The sequence below is a fragment of the Plasmodium malariae genome (genome assembly GCF_900090045.1).
Source record: "Plasmodium malariae genome assembly, chromosome: 7".
NCBI lineage: Eukaryota > Apicomplexa > Aconoidasida > Haemosporida > Plasmodiidae > Plasmodium > Plasmodium malariae.
This window is the reverse complement of record NC_041781.1, coordinates 1,305,426-1,327,288: the sequence shown is the minus strand read 5'-3', so window position 1 is coordinate 1,327,288 and position 21,863 is coordinate 1,305,426. Positions and strand designations below refer to the sequence as shown.

Here is a 21,863-nt window from a genome sequence, read left to right as displayed (position 1 = left end):
TGTGATGTTTTAACAATACTATGCTACATACACCCGCAGATGTACATGAATGATATATATTAATACATATTAATACATGTCTATGTATACACCTCCTCCTGTGTGATGAGCTACTGGCAATTTGCGCAAATTACGCTGCAGATATGTAGAACGTTAAACGACCAAATGTTTATTCATTTTCCTCTTTATCTTGTCAAGCTGATTGAAAGACTTACTCAAATTTTTATTTATGATATCTAAAATATAAGCGTCCTGTGAATATTTGTTTTTATTTTTTTCTATTTCTATCATTTTACTAGTATTCCCTACATTTTTATTATCTTTTTTTTCGTTAACAATAATGTTTGACTTTAGTTTGCCATTGTTATTAATATTTTTTAGAACAGCATTTTTTTCTTCACTATTGTGTAAGGTAAATTTATCCTGCCTTGTCACATTGTAATCAATTATTTTTTTTATAGCATTAATATCATTGTTTGAGCTCTTCTCATTTAACTGTGAGCTGCTACTTATTTTCGTGTTTGTATATTTTTTCCCCCCATTTTGCTTCTGCGCATTGTGTAATGTACCCCGTTCACTATTTCCATTCGCATTCCCGCTTGAGATACAATCATCGTACGAGGATACTAAACCTTCTATGTATTCTTTTTTCAAATTAATATTGTTGTGACTGAGGCTATTGCTAACCCTTCTGATAAGACTACTTCGGCTATCTCTGTTACTGCCACTAATACCGCTAATACCGCTAATACCGCTAGTACCGCTAGTACCGCTAATACCGCTAATACCGCCAATACCGCTAATACCGCTAATACCGCTAATACCGCCAATACCGCTAATACCGCTAATACCAGTAATTTCCGCTTCACCGTTCTTTTTCAAATACTTGAAGTTGGCTATTTCAAAATTGCTGCCGATATCTTTGTCCTGTTCACGTCTAGATAGCATTTTTGCTTCACCTTCAGATATCTGTGCGTTTGGTACTTTTTTTACATTGGCTATTTTACCCATTTGGGATATTTTACCCATTTGAGATATTTTGCCCTTTTGAGATATTTTTCCCATTTGAGATATTTTGCCCATTTGAGACATTTTGCACTTTTTTTCTGTATTTTCCTTTTTCCCATTGCTATGAGTATTCATGTTATTCTCAGTCATTGTGGAACTGTTTACTTTATCTATAATAAGACTGTTCATTTTAAGTAAATGATGATTTTCTTTTTTCGCTGGAGCTATTACATCATTTTGAAAAAATTCCTTTTTTAATATTTCACTTGTATCATAATTATTTTTTTCCTTTCTAATACTCTTTTTATTTAAGTTGATGTTCAGATTATTTACACGGTACGTATTATACTCCTTTATTACATTCTCATTGGATAGAATTAATGCGTATGTTTTATTACTGCTATTAGAATTATGGGCATTCCTAATGTTGTTACTCTCTGTATGACTGCAACTTTTAGATATATCACTAGCATTTTTGTTCATATTCTTACTATTCTGAAAATTTTCATGTTTCGCATTCTCCTCACCAGTAGTACTGGTAAACCTATAATCTTCAGCGGCTCTGTTTTTATCGTGTCTACTTATAAAAGTATGTTTTGTTTCCCCTTTAGAATTTACCTTTTTACAATAACTCCCAATCATAGAGGTACTAGAAGGAATGGAGTTCCCGCTATAAGCACGTGATAACATCATAACCTTATTTTTTGAGTTATTTACATACTTATTTTTATTTTTTTTTTTTTTTTTTTTCATTTCGTTGTTGCTTGAATTTACGAAACTACTGGGATTACGCTCCTGTAAATATGCGTTCCCACTTAAAGATCGACTTTTCATCTTATCCGTATTGCACTCCAATGTGCTTGTTTTACTATATATGCATTTATCGCTCGGCTCTTCTACAAAATCACACTCCTCTTTCATTCTACTTTTTGTACTACTTTTTGTACTACTTTTTGTACTACTTTTTGTACTACCTTTTGTACTACTTTTTGTACTACTTTTTGTACGACTTTTTGTACGACTTTTTGTACTATCTTTTATGCTACTTTTTATGGAATTATTTCCATATATTTTGTCCCCCCCTTGTACACTTCTATTTTGCCTGACTTGGTCAGAATATATTCTTAAACATTCGTTTTTGGCCGTTTGACAAATTTTTGACACACTGCTAAGGCCGTTATCATGACTACCATCGGCAAAGTTGCTCCCGCTGCAGAGGCTCTTGTTGCTATTGTTATTTCTCCTGCTTTGTTCGCTACCCCATGGTGCGGAGTTAACGAAATTTTTGTTTTTCCATAATTGGCACGTGTAGGAAAGGGAGCTCTTTCCCCTCTTTTGCACACAACCGTAACGTTCGCTACCACAAGGATTAGGAGTACTACATTTTTCTTCGCACAAGTTAAAAGATCGAAATGTTTTTGGTAATTTCAACTTTTCCATTGATTTAGTAAAATGTTTTTCTTTTTTTTTATTTTTTAGAGTTACTCCTCCGTTAAGTAAGTACTCAGTCATTATTTCCCTACCACCTATATACCCTTTCTTATGAAAAAGACTGTTGCTCAATTTTTTTTCTTTATTTTCATCATTATCAGCAGGATCATATGGCATGACCAAGCTCTTTCCCCTTTTGAGGTAAAAATGAGGAAAACTTTTATTTAGACTATAATTACTAGTGCAATAATTTCCGCTCTTTTGTATTTTGTTGTATCTTTTACTTTGATTGCTTCCATCTCGATAATAATCGTCTTTGTAATTAACACCACTTGTTGTGGTATCTGTAGTATGTAATTTGTTGAGTGGGGTAGCATTACTAATTATACTTTGAAAAATGGAATTTTCTTTATTTAATGTATCAACTGGGTAATACAGATCATTTTGCAAAACTCTATCTTGACAATTATTCACTTTTTGAGAGTTATTCATTTTTTGACTATTCACTTTTTGACAATTATTCACTTTTTGAGAGTTATTCACTTTTTGGCAGTTATTCATTTTTTCTTTATTATATAAAATGTTGACATTTTTAATACTGTGTTTTAACTTTTGTATTTCATGGTGACTATCTATTAATGCATCAATAAAAAAGATACTTGAGTCTTTTAGAAAATTTTTTAATTTTTTATTTTCTTCGTAAATTTCGTATATGCGATTATTTCTAGTATATTCAATGAAATCAAAATAGTCATTAATTCCAATTGTATATTTATGTATAATGCTTTGCATGCTTTCTATTTTTTTATTCCTACTATCTACATTTTTGCAAAGGATGTCCATGAGTTGACTTCTTACCCCTTCGTGAATATCACAATGCTCATCCAATTGGAGTAACTCATCCATGTGTTCTGCCCAGTATCTCTTCATTTTATTGTACTCTAACTCTTCCATCTCTGACACTACTTCTTTATATGTTTCTATCTCTACGTTGGTCTCTTTCCTTCCCTCCACTCTATCCTTTACTTGTTCTTCCCTCTCTTGCTGTGCTTCTTCTTGGGCATGATTAATGAAGAAATTTTTTTCAAAATTGTGATTTTTCGAAAAAGTGTTATCAACTTGTACGTTATTCGGATAACCCAAAATGGTTGGAGCTTTATCTCTATCCTCATTTTTAATAGATGCATATTTTTCTGTTACACATTCTTTTCCTCTTTGTTCAAATAGAGAAAGACTAGCGTGGTGATACATAGACTGAGAACACCTTTTATAATAGTTTTGTAAACACAGTTGTAAAGTCTTTTTAATATTTGAACTGTTCGCATAATCGTTCTTTTGAACAATTTGTAAAATGTGTTCATATGTTATATTCCTTGGTTTGGGGGCTACTTTTTGTCCGGGGGATGCTTCATTTTTTGTTTCATCCGCCTTTTTCTCATTTTCCTCCTTTTCCGCCTGTTTTCCCTGTTCCTTCTCCCTCCACTTCTTTCCCCTTTTCTCCCCATAGTGTGGTAGAAATCGGTATGCTAAGAACACTTTTTGGGAGTACACATCTAAACTATGATTAAACAAAAGTTTATATAACATACCCATTTTTTCAGCATAGCTTAGATTGGAGGTAGGAATGTTTTCATTTATTTTGTCATCCAAGATGTAAGCATACTGACTTTTAGTCTGCTGCTTCGTCCCCTGTTCTATTATCTGCTCCTTTCTTTGCTCCTTCTTTTGCTCCATCCCCTGCTGCACCTCCTTATTATTGTAATTTTTCATAAAATTACAATTTTCTTTTTTTTTATCGGAAATGTTCAAGTGTATGTACCCCTCCTCTTGCATTTGCTGCATATACTTTAGATGAAGTATAGTGAATCCTATATAGGAATTTTTTACCACTGTCTTACTACTCAGCTTGTTGACATCTGTGGCGCTCTGTGACAAGCTGCTGCATGCAGTTGGTTCACATGGCAATTTGCTACTATCCATTTCTATGTTCAATTTTTTTCCTTCTACCATTCCACTCTTTCCCAGTTTTGTCTTATTCGTGTTTTCTTTTGCTCCATTCTTCTTCTCTCCCTTCGATTTATTTTCCTCTTCTATTATTGGTATTTCTTCAATTCCGTAAAAACTTAATCTGTAAAACTGGCATAAGTAGTGAAAACGAAAAAGGAGTTAGTGTGAGAGGGGCGGGGGGTAATTAACATAAATGGGGAAACGCAATTAGAACCATTTTAAACAGTTTTAAGGGAGTAAAAAAAAAAAAAATAAAATAAATAAGATAAATAAAATAAAATATAAGCTAAAAAATATAATAAAATAAAAAAGAGAAAAGAAAAGAAAAAAAAGAAAGAAAAATTAAAACGAAAAAAAAGAAAGAAAAGAAAGAAAAGAAAGAAAAATTAAAACGAAAAAAAAGAAAGAAAAGAAAGAAAAATTAAAACGAAAGAACGAAACCAATGAATAAATAAAACGAAGTTGCGTAACAGCATATATGTAAACGCTTGCAAGCTTTGCCAATATTACCTCTGACGAGGGTACTTCTGTTTTCCCGTCAACAATCTGAGCATTAAATGTAAGTTGAAAAGTTACGTTAGTAGTTATTATTTTCTTTAGTTCTTTTAATATGCCTGTAATATCTTCATATTTGTGAGAATTAAAATTTTCTTTATTTTTATTATATATTTTATAAAAATTATCTTCTTTATCTACGTTAAATGAGTTTTTATAAAAAATGAAAGAGTGCACAACAAGTCCAGAATTGTTCGTAACTACACATTTAATGTGCTTGTACTTTACAAAATAAATGTTTTTAAAATGTATGTCTACTTTCCTTTTAACATTTATGGTAACTGGTTTTTGTTTTCCTATGGGTAAATTATTATGTTTGTTGTGCTTCTCTCTTCTCAGTAACTTCATAGACTTTCCCTGTTTCTCTTCTTCATCCACCTCATCCACCTCATTCCTCTTTACATCAATGGAAGAACTATTATCACAGTTGTGGCTACTACTGTAGCGTCTGTTACTATGACTACTGCTACTGTGGCTTTCGCAACTGCTACTTCGGCTATACACACCATCAGGATCGTCAGTATGATTATCATTTAAGGGGGGATGGTAGTTCAACTTGGAATCTTTACTACTGCTTAACGTGTTATAAACAGAACAGTGTAACTCCTCACCTCCTTCTGCTTTCTCACACCCACATGTGTATGTTTCTTTACTGAATATATTATGATTACACCACAGATTTGTATTTCCTGTTGCACTTAGTTTGGAAGTATTACTATTTATTTCATTTTCCTTAAAATTATTTTTATTCTCATTTATCTTTTTATTTACCTGTACACGAGCATTTTTTGCACACTTTTCTGAACAGCTTTTCGAAAAACTTTGCGAAAATATTTCTGCCTCTTCTTCCGCTTCTGCTAGTCCTTTATCGTGAACATAATGTAACTGATCTTTATATTTTAAAATTTCATTAAATAAATGTAAATTATAATTATATTTGCTCACCTCCTCATCCGTTTTTCCTTTTGTCCTTAAATTATTCTTTATCTTTTCATTATAAATAGAACCTGTATATCTCTCATCATTCAAGTTATCCGTGTCAATAGGTTTCCTTTTAGAACAATTCGGATTTGTGTTTGTTGATGTTAGACTCATGCTTTGTTTTTCCTCCTCACTGTTCTCACAGTTATTATGGAAATCTTCTCCCTTTTGCATTGCCTTTACATATTTCTTTTCTTCTTCCTGACCTGAGCTATTGTTTTTTTCATCACTAGCTTCTTTTTTCCCCCGTTCACTAATAGAGCGTCTAGTCGGAATCTCCACCCCCTCTTCCTTATATTCTTCTTCGTCATTGCTACTCTCTTCTTCGTCATTGCTACTCTCTTCTTCGTTATTGCTACTCTCTTCTTCGTTATTGCTACTCTCTTCTTCGTTATTGCTACTCTCTTCTTCGTTATTGCTACTCTCTTCTTCGTTATTGCTACTCTCTTCTTCGTTATTGCTACTCTCATCTTCGTTATTGCTACTCTCATCTTCGTTATTGCTACTCTCATCTTCGTTATTGCTATACTCTTTCTCGATATTTCTACTCTCTTCTTCGTTATTGCTACCCTCTTCTTCGTTATTGCTATACTCTTCCTCGATATTTCTACTCTCTACTACTTCCTGGGCGCTTTCTTCTTTATTTCCCTCGTCCCTTTCATTCTTCTGCATCTGTGTGCTACCCATTTCCGTTTTGTGTGCAGAATCATTTTTCATCAATTTTATTTTATCTTTTTCTGGAAGAGTTAATACTCTAATTTCATCATTGATACGTTTGTGAGGACTGGGTTTCCCTTTATCCATGGTACATTCTTCATTTATACTTCCACCATTAGGGGTTTTATTAAAACTTTTTTCCCTTTTACATTCTTTACTACAGTTGATAATATAACTGCTGTTCATTTCTAACCAATTTGTCTCGCTTGCAGAATGTGGAAAAGATGCATCTTTAATACTGTCCTCATTCACGCTCTTAGAGCAGAATATTTCTGAACTGTCTATATGAGTGGAATTACTCGAAAGATTATGTACATGCTCATTACTATGAACCAGGACGTATTTTTGTTTATTTAACGGGGAATATTTTATATTATTACTATCATTTAGTATTTTATTGCTCTCACCAACTGGACAATTGCCCTTTCCAAGTGTTAAGTAACTCTGTTCATTATGAAAATCATTATTTCCATTTATTTTTAAATCATATATTTTGTCATTCTCTTTTGTTTGCTCCTTTTCCTTTGATGTTGTTATATGTTCCACTTTTTTTAAATTGTACTTTAATTCTTCAAAATAGTTTTCTTTTTCTGTTTCTTCCTCTTTTTTTTCTATTTCTTCCTCTTTTTTTTCTGTTTCTTCCTCTTTTTTTTCTATTTCTTCCTCTTTTTTTTCTGTTTCTTCCTCTTTTTTTTCTATTTCTTCCTCTTTTTTTTCTGTTTCTTCCTCTTTTTTTTCTGTTTCTTCCTCTTTTTTTTCTGTTTCTTCTTCTATTTTTTCTTTTTCTTCCTCTTTTTTTGCATCTTCCTCGTTTTCTTGCCCTTCCTGCTCCTGCGCCTGCCCCTCCTCATCTTTCCTTTCTTTCACTTCTACTTGTACTTCATTGTTTAGAATTTTCTCTAAACCACTGCAGTCCTTTTCCGGTTCTTTCAAGAAGTTATCCATTGTACAACTTACACCTTTGCACACATCAATTTTTTTCTTGCTTCCAACTTTTCCTGAATTATAGCTATCTAGTTCATAATTTACATGATCGAAATTTTTTTTTTTTTCTGAACAGTTCATATTATATTTGTCGTGCATAAATAATTCTGATTTGCAATGTAACAGTGGTGTTTCGTTATTCTTAATTAATATTAAATAATCAGAAAAAACAGAAAAATATTCTTTACCTTCGAACGATTTTTCATCCGCGCTTTTATTTACTTGATGAGTGGGTGCTAACTCTGAATTCATTTTGCAATTGTGACAACAACTTTTATTTAACTACGCACCAAGGATGTTATGAAGAAAAAGGGAAAGTGATAACTGGTCGTTTATGCACGCATACATATATATATATGTATATATATATGTATATATGTATGTTTGAAAATACAAAATATGAAAAATGTAGAGTTTTTGAAATGACGAATATATATGAGGGTATGTATGGGTGTATGTATGTGTATACGTACGTGCTTACATAAGTGCGCATGAATGTGTGTGCATAAGTAAATTCTTAACTTTAAGTAAAGCACTTAACAATTTGAAGAGAACAGAATTGAGGAAAAAAACGAAAGTGACAAATTTGTAATTTAAACAAAATATTCACGACAGAACAAAAGAATAAAAAAAAAAAAAAAAAAAAAATACAAATAAACAAACAAAAAAATGGGAAAATACATGAATAAACAGATATATAAATAGACAAACGAATAAAGGAACAAAAGAAATAGTAATAAATGCTGCTCATAAGCCAAAATATAACAGTCAAAATTAATAATGAACCAAAATTGGATAATCCAAATGGCTAGAACAATTAGTAACGTAGTATAATACCATATAATGTGATGTATTGTAATGTTAATTTTTTTTTTTTTTTTTTTTTTTTTTTTATTCTTGTCTAATTAGAAGAGTGTTAATATTTCAAATAATATTTGTTATATGTTTACGTCTTCGAATTATTATTTCATAAATTGGATGATATGTTGGTTTACTGCTACAGAAACAGAAAACAAAAACAAAAACGAAAACAGACGAGATCAATGAAAAACAAATGAAGAAAAATACGTGAAGAGAAATAATTAGCAATGATATTTATGCAATCAGACTAGTTAATTTTTTAGTCTATTATAAGTGTATGCTTATATGTACCTACAGAATGATAAGTACACATGCAAAAAAAAAAAAGTATATGCTGTAAATAAAAAAAAAAAAAAAAAAAAAAAAAAAAAGTCAATATTTTAACAGAAAAAGAGAGAAAATGAAAATAAAGAGAAACAAAACAAAAAAAAAAAAAAAAAAAAAAAAAAGAAAAAACAAGAAAAAACAAGAAAAAACAAGAAAAAACAAGAAAAAAATATAATAATAAAAATAGCAGCAATAGGACTGGGATTAAATATAAAAAATAAAAGAAAGCTAATAGGGACATGCAAGTTAGGCGATACCTAAAAATTGGCAAAATAATTTCAATTTTTAGGGGGTAACAATAAAAAATCTCAACACATTCTCAGTATAATTTCATAAATAAATAAATATATATGTATATATGTGTGTATACGTATATAATATATATTTGTACTTAATACGTTTGATTGATTTTTTCCAAAATGTCAAAAAAAAAAATTGATGCTGCGAATGCTTTCTAAATTTGTCCAATTTAATTTATTTAATTCTGGAAAAGGAGGAATAACTTTTTTCCTTTTCCATTTTACGTTTTACCATTTTCCTTTTACGTTTTACCATTTTCCTTTTACGTTTTACCATTTTCCTTTTACGTTTTACCATTTTCCTTTTACGTTTTACCATTTTCCTTTTACGTTTTACCATTTTCCTTTTACGTTTTACCATTTTCCTTTTACATTTTACCTTTTACGTTTTATCTATTACGTTTTATCTTTTACGTTTTATCTCTTTCCTTTTTCCTTTTTCCTTTTTCTTTCTTTTTTCATTTATCTGTTTGTTCCTATTTCTCACGAAAAAAATATATTTTATTGTCTTTTTTTTTCTGCTTTCAAATTTATGTATTTTCCCATGTTCTTGTAACGAAATATACCTATGCGATTAAGTGTTCATGTGTATTACCTCTGTTTAATTATAGTAAATCTCAATAAATGCGAATAAGTGTTCATAAATGTGAACAAATGTGAATAATTTTTTTTTTTATTTTGTCATGCAACATACATGCTACTATTTGTTTGTCCCTTATTTGTTTTATTCTTATTTTATTTTCTTATATTTTGCTTTTTTTTTTTTTTTTGCTTTTTTTTATGTTACTCAAAAAATTATTTTACCAATTTTCCCAAGGTGAAAATAAATGATGTAATGGTAACTGGCTGATTTATATATTTTTTTCTTTTTCTTATGAAAAGGAAAATACCTGGTTTTATTTTATTATATTTTAGCTTAAATGAGTATGAGTAGAGATTAGATAAAATAGTGGATATTACTTTTATATATTTGTACATAGTTGCATATGTTTTCTCAAAATTTGGGGGTTACACAGAATAGTGTTGTATAGTAAGGGGCTTGCAATGGTACATTTTGTTTTATCCCTTAATGCATGTATGTAAATTCTTGTTTTCCATCGTTCGTTCAGACCTACATTTAGACATACAAACATAAGTATATGTATGCATACGTATATGCATTTGTATGTACGTGAATACACACGGAAACCTCTACATCCGCGTATATTTATCCATTAATAAGCCTGTGTGCTTTCCTCTCACCCTTTTATGTCTCACGTTTTTGCGTCTATTCCTTGAGTGGGCAGAGGAGTTGTAGTCAAAATGAGAATAAACAAAAAAGATGAAATAATAAATGTGTTGTTTACGGTATTTTTAATTCTGATGCAGCAAATGTCATTACTGTATATGATTCTAGATAGCACAAAGAATTACTCGTATATGATTTTCTTACTTGTTGATATTCTTTTATGTATATATATTGTGTTCAGTTTATACTGTGAAAAAAATGCAGGCATAAAAATTTCTGTTGAATGGATGATATATATGATAACATTAAGTCTAAAGTTAACAATATTTTGTTTTTTTATTAAAGAAGAAAAAAAAAATGAAATGAATAGTATGTTTTTTACCTACTTAAGTAATGATGTGTTGGCTTATAATTTAATTTATATAACACCTTTTATATACTTACTTTTTTCCTTAAGAAGTCGAAATATTTTGGAAGACATATTAAATAATAAAATAATAATTGAAAATATACTAAGTATTGATGTGAACATAATTAATTTGTTCGATTTAATTGATCTTACTTTTATGTATTCACACGTAACAAGTATATACAAATCCTTACCTGATTCAGACTCTTATTATAATTTTCAAAAGAAAAAATCTTTTTTAATGCTAATTTTTGTAATTGTTTCTATGCTCTTATTTGGATTCTACTTTCCCATATACACGAATATCGAAAAAACATATACCTGCGATGATGACGTTGATTTGTATATTCAGAATGAAGGGGCCAGTGGAAAAATAAAAAAAAAAAAAGAAAAAAAAGAAGAAGCAGAGAAGAGGGAGATGCAGAAGGGGGAAGTAAATGGTGTGGCGAACGGTATAGCGAGTTACATACCGAACGGTACTTCTAATACTCACCGTATGAATTATGAAGTAAAGGACTATGTTAAACATGCCCATGACAAGGAAAGTTCAACTTTTGATTCTAATACTGTTACTCTTCATGATAGTACCAAATTGCATAGCAAAATGAATGTGCACAGTTTTAATAAGTCAAACGGAAAGACATATAGAAGAGATGCCTTAAATAAGATTGATGATGATAAAGACGAATATCTACATGGAAATCTACATGGAAATCTAAATGGCACAGTTAGAATGGATGTGCGTAATAAAGCCTCCTCTTCCTTAGAATCTTTAGACTCTAAAAGATGGACATATGCATCATCTCAAATAACATCAAACAAGTTGTTAGATAGAAAAATTTCTTCATCATCTTCTTTGTCATCTTCTCATTCATGTTCTACTATATCGTCGACTACATCTTCTTTAGCATCATCTTCAGTTCCATCCTCTACTTATCACTGCGCATACTCTTCAGCACCTGAATCCTTTTACGCACCATCCTTTACCTCTTTTACTTCTATCACTACTAAGAATCATAATAATAAGATGAAAAAATCTTATCACCACAAGTATAAGGATGTGTACACAGATGTTTATATCACGGCCAAGTTTCACTTTATTGTGGGGTTTCTCTTAATAGACATCCCCTTTTTCGTATATAGGTAAACGAAAAGTCGAAATTAAGGCAATACAAAACAGTGCGAAATGATGAGAAATAATACCTACTCGTTAGCACTGTTTAACATGATTTTACATAGTGATGTGCATATAAGTATTCAAAAAAAAGAAGAGCCAGGAGAGTCCGGATATGCCAAAATGAATTACATAATTGCAGGATGGCTCCAAATAAAAAAAACTATCTGTAGTGTGGTTTCCCACATAAACATATGCGCATATATGTACATGTCTACACGTATTAAATACGTCTATACATCTATACACACGTGCATGTTTGCGCGCTTTGCTCCTCCCTTTTCAGGCTCCTGTTCTGCATCAAGTACAAGGTACTGCTCAGCCTCATCGTGAAGAATATTTTATTTTTACTTTTTCGATCGTATAAATTAAACGAATATAGACTTATAGAAAAGGAGAAGTATAAAAAAAATAAAAGCAACCTTGATTTTCATTTCTATAATATTTTAAATTTTGATAGCGAGTCAACTGGCTACAGAAAAGGGGAAAATTCAGAAAATTTTAAAAATTCAAAATGTGATAAGAAAGAAAAAAAAAAAAAAAGAAAAAGAAAAGAAAAAGAAAAAGAAAAAGAACATGAAAATGAAAATGAAAATGAAAAAAAGAAGGCACTATTATCCTTTGGAAGACGTACGATAAGTCATAGTAGCGAGGAGCATGATTTATATCTGAAGAGGAAATACCAGAATTTTTTCCGCGTATTGAAAAATAAAGATTCTAATGATATCAGCAATGAGAAAAGTAAGAAAGAACTTGGTCTCAAGAAGATAAAGGAAAAAATTAAAAAAAAAAAAACAAAAAAAAAAAAAAAAAGAGAAAAAAAGAAAATGAAGTACTATACATATTTAAGGAAGAATTTAAGGAGTATAAAAAAAAAATAATTTTAGAAAGGAACTCCAATGGCGATTCTCTCCTCAACAATAATCTGTTCTTGAACAACGAAAATGAAAAAAGCCCGCATGATGAGCGAGTTAACGAGGAAAACATAACGCACAGTAGCGGATGGCTCAATGAGGACAAGCGGGCGAAGGGGAACAAGACAGGAATAAAACTAACCTGGAAAGAAAGAATAAGGCTACGAAGAGAGTACCGCAAATTTGTCAATTTAATATATAAACTAAAATATAAAAGAGAGATTCCTATTTACCACTTTAAAATACGAGATCACATTTCAGCCTTGTGTAATTTTTTATTCAAAAAATTGAACTGTTCGAATTTTGTATATTTTGATGATAAGTTGATATTTTCTTATATTACAAATTTTCGATTTATGTTTATAATACTACTGGATTATTTTTTAAAAATTGGTATCACTGTATTTTTTATTTTTATATTATTAAGTCATCATGTATTTGTAAATGATCAGAATTTAATTTATATGAATAATATTCCGATGAAAAACAGTTCAGATAATGTTTTGTCCTTTCCTGGTAGTTTTGATTTAACTAATTACCCAGATATGATATTACCGCCTCATACCATAGATATTAATTATATTAATAGAGATACAGAAAGTGTAATTAGCTCTTCTACTTATAATAATAATAAAAACTTAACTAAAGGATATATTGATATAGATTTACCTAATAACATATTTAAACTAAAATGGGAAGAAATATTCATTGTTGACAAAATTTATTTTTATGCATGTATTGCATATTTTATTATGCATTTTCTTATATTTATTAAAACATCTACTTTTTTTGATATCTTATACGTATCCATATTTAATGCTATAAGTCATTTATCTTTTTATTTTTCTTTGAAACAATTTATTTTGTTCTTTTACACCTTCAATGGAAATATATATAACAAAGATTATATTTATTATAAACAGAATATAAGGAAGTTGAATTACCATTTTGAGTATTACTATCTCATCCTTTTCAATGCTCATTGTTTTATATCTATTCTCAAGCATTTTTCCTTATTTTCCAGAATTCTTTTCAATTTCAAATACGTGTACTACTACAGGAACCACAGAAGGGGTAAGGAAGAATCGAATTCATGTACACATACAGTTCATCTGTTTATGTAATTTTTTTTTTTCGCCTTACATGTGCATGTTTTATTTTTGTTTTTTATGTGCGTGTTATTTTTCGCCTTACGTGTGAATTTACATTTTAGCTATATATGTTTTATTTTTATTTCTCGCATTCATAAGAATACTCTTTTTTTCCTCCCTCATCGTTGCTTCATTCACGTTTCTTTTCAACAGCTGGAGAGAGCAGGAAGGATGAGCTGAGGTACTCAGTCAGCGTGTACATTTTGTTCCTTTTGTGTAAGTACTCGTATGCCCCGATAAACTTAAACATCTTGCTATTCGGAAAGAACACACTAAGCAATATCCTGTTGATAGACAATATAAACAGTTTCACTTGGGTCAACATATTAGTTATTATATTATTTAAAAGTATACAAATTTTAATAACAAAAGCAAACTACTTTTTAATAGGATTATTTATTTTACACATTATTTTATATGTAATATATGCTGTCCATGCGCAAATTCTACGATATATAATTCTTAGAAAAATTGAGATCCTGTTTTCTTTTAAAAATATACTCATATCAAAATATGAAGAAATTCCACTTGTTCCTGAGAAATACTCCCCTTACATAACTTGCAGGGATATACTAAAATATTACGCGGAAGAAGGTTTCTTCTCCTCGGAAAGTAAGAGCCATTTATCAACTCATGCATCGCGCGTTACTCGGAATAAGAAGCGCGCACATATTAATATGCACTTTGTATATACATGAACATACATACGTACATACATATATACATACATACGTACATACATATATACATACATACATACATACATACATACGTACATACCTACGTACATACATACATATATACATACATACGTACATGTACATACGCATGTGTGTCCACTCACACAACTGTACTGTTCCATTTGACCATTTCTATATTTTCTTTTTTTTTTCTTCCTGCACAGGTAATATTATTCCGAATTTTATATGACCGGGAAAGGAAATTTTATTTTTTTTAATTTTCTTTTGTTTTTATTTTATAGATATTTTTTAGCTTTTCCGAGATCTTCTGATCTCTTTTGATTTCTGATCTGTCATCTTTGAGCTTTGTTTTTTTTGTTTATTTACCTTCACGTTTATGCAAAACTTCGCCATTTTACGTAGCTATCATTTTTATGAAAAAACATCAAAATTTTATTTTTAAAAATGTTTTTAAAGTTAAGTAAAAAATGATGATGTAAAAACAAATTAAATGAAACGTACCTTAAAATGTATAAAACTGCGCGTGTAAGAGTTAATGCGCGAAAAAACTACGAAAAAAAAAAAAAAAAAAAAGCACACCTACTACTTCTGATACTACAATTGTGTAGTGTGCTTTATATGATATGCTTACACATACGCACATGTATGTGTACCCACACACAATTATCTGTATAACGGGTTTACATATGCGTTAACTAATTAAATACTAATTCTTTAAATGAGGAAGATGTTTTCCCAACTTCCAGTAGTTTTTGTTGCTGTTGCTGCTTCTGTTTCTTTCGACGTCTTTGCCCAGTTATTTTACAAATCAATCAAACTGTTGATGATTGCTTGCTGGACATTAAAATCTTCATCATTTGCGCTCTCCCCTTCTTCACTTGAAACAGTATGGGGAATAACAGTATTATCTACGCCTTGGTTAAAATTTTGTACTACATTATTATTATCGCCATCTATATCGTACGTAACTCCGTTTATAATATTTTCATTTACATTAGTGTATTCACCATTATAAGCATCCCCATCAACATCATGGTATTGATTTGGCATTTTCATTAAATCGTTACCATCGCTAGTTGCACCTTTATCATCTAAGGTATATACGTCAGGCTGTGATAATACCTTTACATCATTTGACGAGCAAATAGGGTAGTCATTCGGACTATCGTTATACAATTTATTCGCATTTATTCCACTCGACTTGTTGAACGACCTATCATATGGGTAATAAGTCAAATATTTTTTTTTTATCTTAGATTTACTTTCGCCGTTGTAGGTATTACTATTACTACTATTATGCATATTATTATTATGCATATTATTATTATGCATATTATTATTATGCATATTATTATTATACATATTATTATTATTCAAATTATTATTATTATTCATATTATTCATACTGTTCCAATTATTACTTACGGCATGCTGCTTATCAATTTTACTACTATGCTGTTTTTTCTCTCCATAGATGTACACATCACTGTTCCTACTTGACTCATTTAAATGCTTGCTGTCTCTGTTAAATCCTTCTTCATCAAATATTACTGCTGTTTCATCATATAAAATTCTGTCCGAATTTCCATGCACCCCATTATTTCCATCAATCATGCCAGTCAGGCCAGTCACATCAACCATGTCAACCGTATCGACCATGGTTGCTGCTTTTTCCCCATTTGCGTTTCTCTCATTGCGCATTGCTTCCATTTTCATCCCACCGGAAATCGTACTGTTTATTTTCAAATTACCTATTTGACATGAACCATCGTCGTTATTTGCCTTATTATTCATTACATTATAATAGTTTACGTCTTTCCAATTTTTATCCTTCGATTTAGAGCGCGTATGTCCTTGTTTATAATAACTACAAATGGCATTATTACTACTACTAATATTATTATCATTGCTACTAATATTATTATTATCATTACTACTACTCATATTATTATCTTTACTACTACTCATATTATTATCATTACTACTACTCATATTATTATCTTTACTACTACTCATATTATTATCTTTACTACTACTCATATTATTACCATTACTACTACTAATATTACCCAAATGTTTGCTTCTCACATTTGCCTTATCATATTTATGTCTGTCTTCAATTATGCTGTACTTATAATCCTCATCTATCAATATATTTGATGTTCTATCTACATTAATTATTGCATCGTTACATGTATATACATTTAAACTATTTATCCCATTACTACTATTATCTTTCACAAAACTGCTACCATTCCTTGTCATAATTTCCTTGTTCATCATATAATTTACATTATTACCATATGCTTCATTTTTGTAAGATGAATTTACACTGTTATAAATTAATTCGTTAAACTTACTGTTTGAGTACTCACCTCCTTCTCTTCTTTCATCATTGTTATATTTATTATTTGTAGAAAAAAAAATAGGTTTCCTTTTATTTAAGATAATACCCTCACCCTTTCCATGTAAAGTTTCTTTTTTTTTTTCTACATACCCATTAGGAAAATACTTCTCTTTAGATAATGTAACACACGAATCCATGTTATTAGATGCACCACCATTGCTATCAACCCTTCCCCTGCAAATGCTATCTATATCTAAGGGGCCCTTATCCTTACTACTTCCATTATCACTGCTGACATCATGAACTCCTTCTACCTTCTTTCCACTTTCCCTAACAACTCTATTATTCATGCCGTTCTCACTGTGCAACGTAACACTGATAGCATCTCCTCCCCACATATAAGGATTCATCCCTTTACTTTCGAAATCGTTAGTATCATAAAACGTTTCTCTATTATTACTTAATTTTTTTTTATCATCTTTTTCATTCTTTATACCCCTCAAACTGTAAGGAGATGTTTTTGAATTTTCACAAAAGTTGTCACTACCATTATGGGAGCCATTAATAAGAAGGATGTTTTTATCTTTAAATCTTTTTTTTTTTCCACTCTCTTTTATATTTTTCGTTTTTGTAGTATTCATATGTAATGCGTTATCGTTCTGCGTTTCGTTCTGCGTTTCGTTCTGCTTTTCTTTATTCCTTTCCCTCTCCTCATTATCTACTTTTCTTTCATAACTTCCGGACGAACTACAATTCTTCTTATTCCCATCTTCGTTCACTTTCCTATTATTCATTAACTCTTCACTGTATTCATGATGTCCTTTATCAATACGCTCATATTGCATACTATCACCTGAACGTGCAGGTGAATTATTTAAATTCCCCCCTTCCTTTATTCGATTTTTATATTCTATTATATCATTTTCACCATGTATTTCAAAATCTTTAGATGAACAATTAATCTTATTTTTTTTACACCCCGAATCCTTCCCGTCTATATGCAATTCTTCAATTGAGCTACTTTCTTGATCGTTGTAACTACCACGATTGCATGCATAGTCGTTTAAAGGAGGGTAAATATTACTATTGCATTGTATACCATCATTATTAGCACTATCACAGATGACGTTTATTTCCTTCTCTTTTCTATTTATCCCATTCATCTCTTCACATATGGCATCTGCTGCATTTATTTGCCCATTTCTACCAACACTGTCAACTTCCCCTACATGTTTTTTATTCTGCTTTGGCGTTAGCGATAAATTTTCATCATTCACACTATACACATCTTCGCTTTCTCCTTTGTACGTTGTTAAATTATCCCTCGACCTGCTATTAATGGACCTATGCAAAATTTCGTCATCAGAATTTATGGAAATGTAGTCATTGATATGGTAGTTATCGCTGATGCGGTAGTTATCGCTGATGCGGTAGTTATCGCTGATGTGGTAGTTATCGCTGATGCGGTAGTTATCGCTGATGCGGTAGTTATCGCTGATGCGGTAGTTATCGCTGATGTGGTAGTTATCGCTGATGTGGTAGTTATCGTTGATATGGAAGTTATCATTGATATGGATGTTATCATTGATATGGTAGTTATCGTTTATATGGAAGTTATCATTGATGTGGATGTTATCATTGATATGGAAGTTATCGTTGATATGGAAGTTATCGTTGATATGGAAGTTATCGTTATGGTTGTTATCTCTAATGTGGTAGTTACCTCTAACATGATAATTGTCGTTAATGTTGTAACTGTTCGTAAAACCATAGTTGTTGCTCATGTGGAAATTGTCCATAATGTAGTAATTGTCAATGATGTGATAATTGCTGCGCAAGTGGTTACTACTCCCCATGTGGTATCTGCTTCCTATGTGATAATTATCGCTCATGTTAAAGATGTCTCTACTGTTATGGTTGTTGACAATGGGACAATTGGTGCTCATGCGATTATTCTGCCCTCGATTGTTATGTGCTCTTAAATTGCTATTACTAATATTACTACTAATATTACTACTAATATTACTACTAATGTTACTATTAATATTACTATTAATATTACTACTAATATTACTACTAATATTATTTCTAATGTTACTACTAATATTTTGATTAAGGTTATGGTTTCCTCCCGATCTATTACTATTTAAAAAACTTGACTTCAAATTACCATTTCTGGTGCTGTAGTTTACACCAAATGGCATTAATTCGTTATTCCCCAAAAGGCACTCAACATAGGAACTGTCTGGTTTTCTAACATTATCTTCATTATGATCATTTGGACTTATAGCCTTATATTCACTATTTGATGTACTTGTATTGTTTAATAAATTTTCACCTGAACCGTTCATATTTTCTGAAGGGCCGTTTAATGTCTCATTCAATTTAAGGGCATACAAAAAATCAGAATCAACTGCATAGTGGGAATAACATAACAACAGAAAAATCGTTTATTGGAATATCCAGAAAAAGGAAGTTCGAGCAGTAAAAAATTAAAACACCTTAGTGTACACATGTATGTATAGCACAGTATAAACAGAATATATATGCATGTACAGAATTATGCACATAATGTATATACATATTTTATGCATTCACATGAAACCGTAATTATTTCACGCTTTTCTTTTTTTAAATATACTCACCCTGATTTAAGTTTTCTTCTTTTGTTAAATGTCTCCTTTCCTCATTGGCATTTTGACCAGAATTATGGTCTCCATTTGTGCCCACATTGTCAACCACATGTTTGTTCACATTTGCGCTTACGTTTGTATTCATATTTTTGTCCACATTTTCTACCACATTTTCTACCACATTTTCTACCACATTTTCGCCTGCACAATTTTCTTTTTTCTCCTTATTTTGCTGCTCCTTCTTTAATCTCTCTTCATACGCTTTTCTATGTTTATTTATGTAAAAATTTAAATCCGATGAGCTCATGTTTGTTTCTAAATAATTTGAACGTTCAAGTGTGTTCAATATAAGGGGTATATAAAATGGCATACAGCTAAGGGGATAATTTGACTACTAGTACATATATACATATATATATATATTTATATATATATATATTTATAAATATATATTTCTATATATTCATAAAATTTTTAAAATTTTAATACATATGTGCATGTATAATTCATTTGTGAATAGGACGGTGTAGATTGACGATCAATAAACAATTCTTCTTTCCTCCTTTTTCCATGAATGGAGTATTATATATATATATATATATATATATATATATGTTTACGTATGTATACATATACATGTACATACGCATATGCATGTACTTAAATATGTATATACACATAAAAATATATACCAATCTAAAATAAACATAAAACCATGTTTTACTTAACAAGCAATTAGATAATGTAATTTTGAAAAAACTTTTCTTAAATTCACTATGGAGCAAAAAAAACAAAATAATGATATAAAATAAAGAAAAAGGGCGAAAAAAATAGCAAAAGGACTTTAGAATTACAAAAAAAAATAAAATAAAATAATAAAATATAAAATATAATAATGATAAAATAAGAATAGGATAGAATATATTAAAATATGATAAAGTAAAATATGATAAAGTAAAATGTGATAAAGTAAAATATGATAAATTAAAATACTATAAAATAAATGTAAACATGATAAAATAAGGTAACGAAAAAATGTAGTACAGTGAAAATAAAAAAATAATAGTCTTCGTTTTATACATACATGTATTTATACTATGCAAATGCTGTTCATGCTATATAAAAACAATGTATGCACTAACTCTAAATTCAGAAGCAGAAAATGAAACTGAAACAGAAACAGAAAAACCATAAAATACGAAATTTCTTATATAGCAAAAACATATATACGCTTCATATTTCTAGGGGATGGCATGGATTGAAATTGGATGAATATGTAAATGTGCTAGTTAGTGTATGTATATGCAAATGTGCTAGTTAGTGTATGTATATTCAAATGTGCTAGTTAGTGTATGTATATTCAATTGTGCTAGTTAGTGTATATGCAAGTGTGCTAGTTATTGTATATGCATATGTGCTAGTTATTGTATATGCATATGTGCTAGTTATTGTATATGCATATGTGCTAGTTATTGTATATGCATATGTGCTAGTTATTGTATATGCATATGTGCTAGTTATTGTATATGCATATGTGCTAGTTATTGTATATGCATATGTGCTAGTTATTGTATATGCATATGTGCTAGTTATTGTATATGCATATGTGCTAGTTATTGTATAGGCTACTGTACTAGTCAGTATATAGGCATATGCACTAATAAGTGTATAGGCAAATGAACTAGTTAGTGTACAAAAAAATATACTAGTCAGTATATATATGCAAATATACTAGTCAATGTATGTACGGGTGTATATGTAAATTGTGTATGTATTACAAGAAACACAAAAAAATGAAAAAAAAAAAGAAACCCCATGAAAATATATATTATACATGCATAGACGATATAAAAGAAAAGTAATAACAAAAAAAAAAAATATTATATCACTTTTGTTCAAATGAGCATAATTACTGTTACTATGGTGAAAAAGGTGTCTTCATTTGCTTAAACAAAAAAGACGAAAAAAACAAGATGCTTCATTATTATTATTATATATAACTAAAGAAAGTGCACAAAATTAAGGGGAAAACAAAAGAAAATAATACAACAAATCATTTCGTACATTTACATACATATATATATATATATGTATATATAAATATATATATATTATGTACATGTTGCATTCATATAT

The 21,863-nt window shown here is 30.0% G+C and overlaps 3 protein-coding genes across 3 annotated transcripts; 1 reads left to right on the top strand and 2 right to left on the bottom strand.

The window, feature by feature from the left end:
• Window positions 1-153: 153 nt before the first annotated feature.
• On the bottom strand, window positions 154-7,935 carry PmUG01_07036100 (conserved Plasmodium protein, unknown function; the record flags this gene model as incomplete). The annotated part of the gene is made up of 2 exons (XM_029004108.1): window positions 154-4,575; window positions 4,957-7,935. The coding sequence occupies 2 exons, from the start codon at window positions 7,933-7,935 to the stop codon at window positions 154-156; spliced, it is 7,401 nt and encodes a 2,466-aa protein (XP_028860831.1).
• Window positions 7,936-10,541: 2,606 nt separating this feature from the next.
• Window positions 10,542-14,976, top strand: PmUG01_07036000 (conserved Plasmodium protein, unknown function; the record flags this gene model as incomplete). The annotated part of the gene is given in 5 exon segments (XM_029004107.1): window positions 10,542-11,950; window positions 12,268-12,781; window positions 12,796-13,969; window positions 14,200-14,658; window positions 14,951-14,976. 5 exon segments carry the CDS (start codon window positions 10,542-10,544, stop codon window positions 14,974-14,976), a joined length of 3,582 nt encoding a protein of 1,193 aa, XP_028860830.1.
• Window positions 14,977-15,548: 572 nt separating this feature from the next.
• On the bottom strand, window positions 15,549-20,034 carry PmUG01_07035900 (conserved Plasmodium protein, unknown function; the record flags this gene model as incomplete). The annotated part of the gene is made up of 2 exons (XM_029004106.1): window positions 15,549-19,507; window positions 19,740-20,034. The coding sequence occupies 2 exons, from the start codon at window positions 20,032-20,034 to the stop codon at window positions 15,549-15,551; spliced, it is 4,254 nt and encodes a 1,417-aa protein (XP_028860829.1).
• Window positions 20,035-21,863: the final 1,829 nt, after the last annotated feature.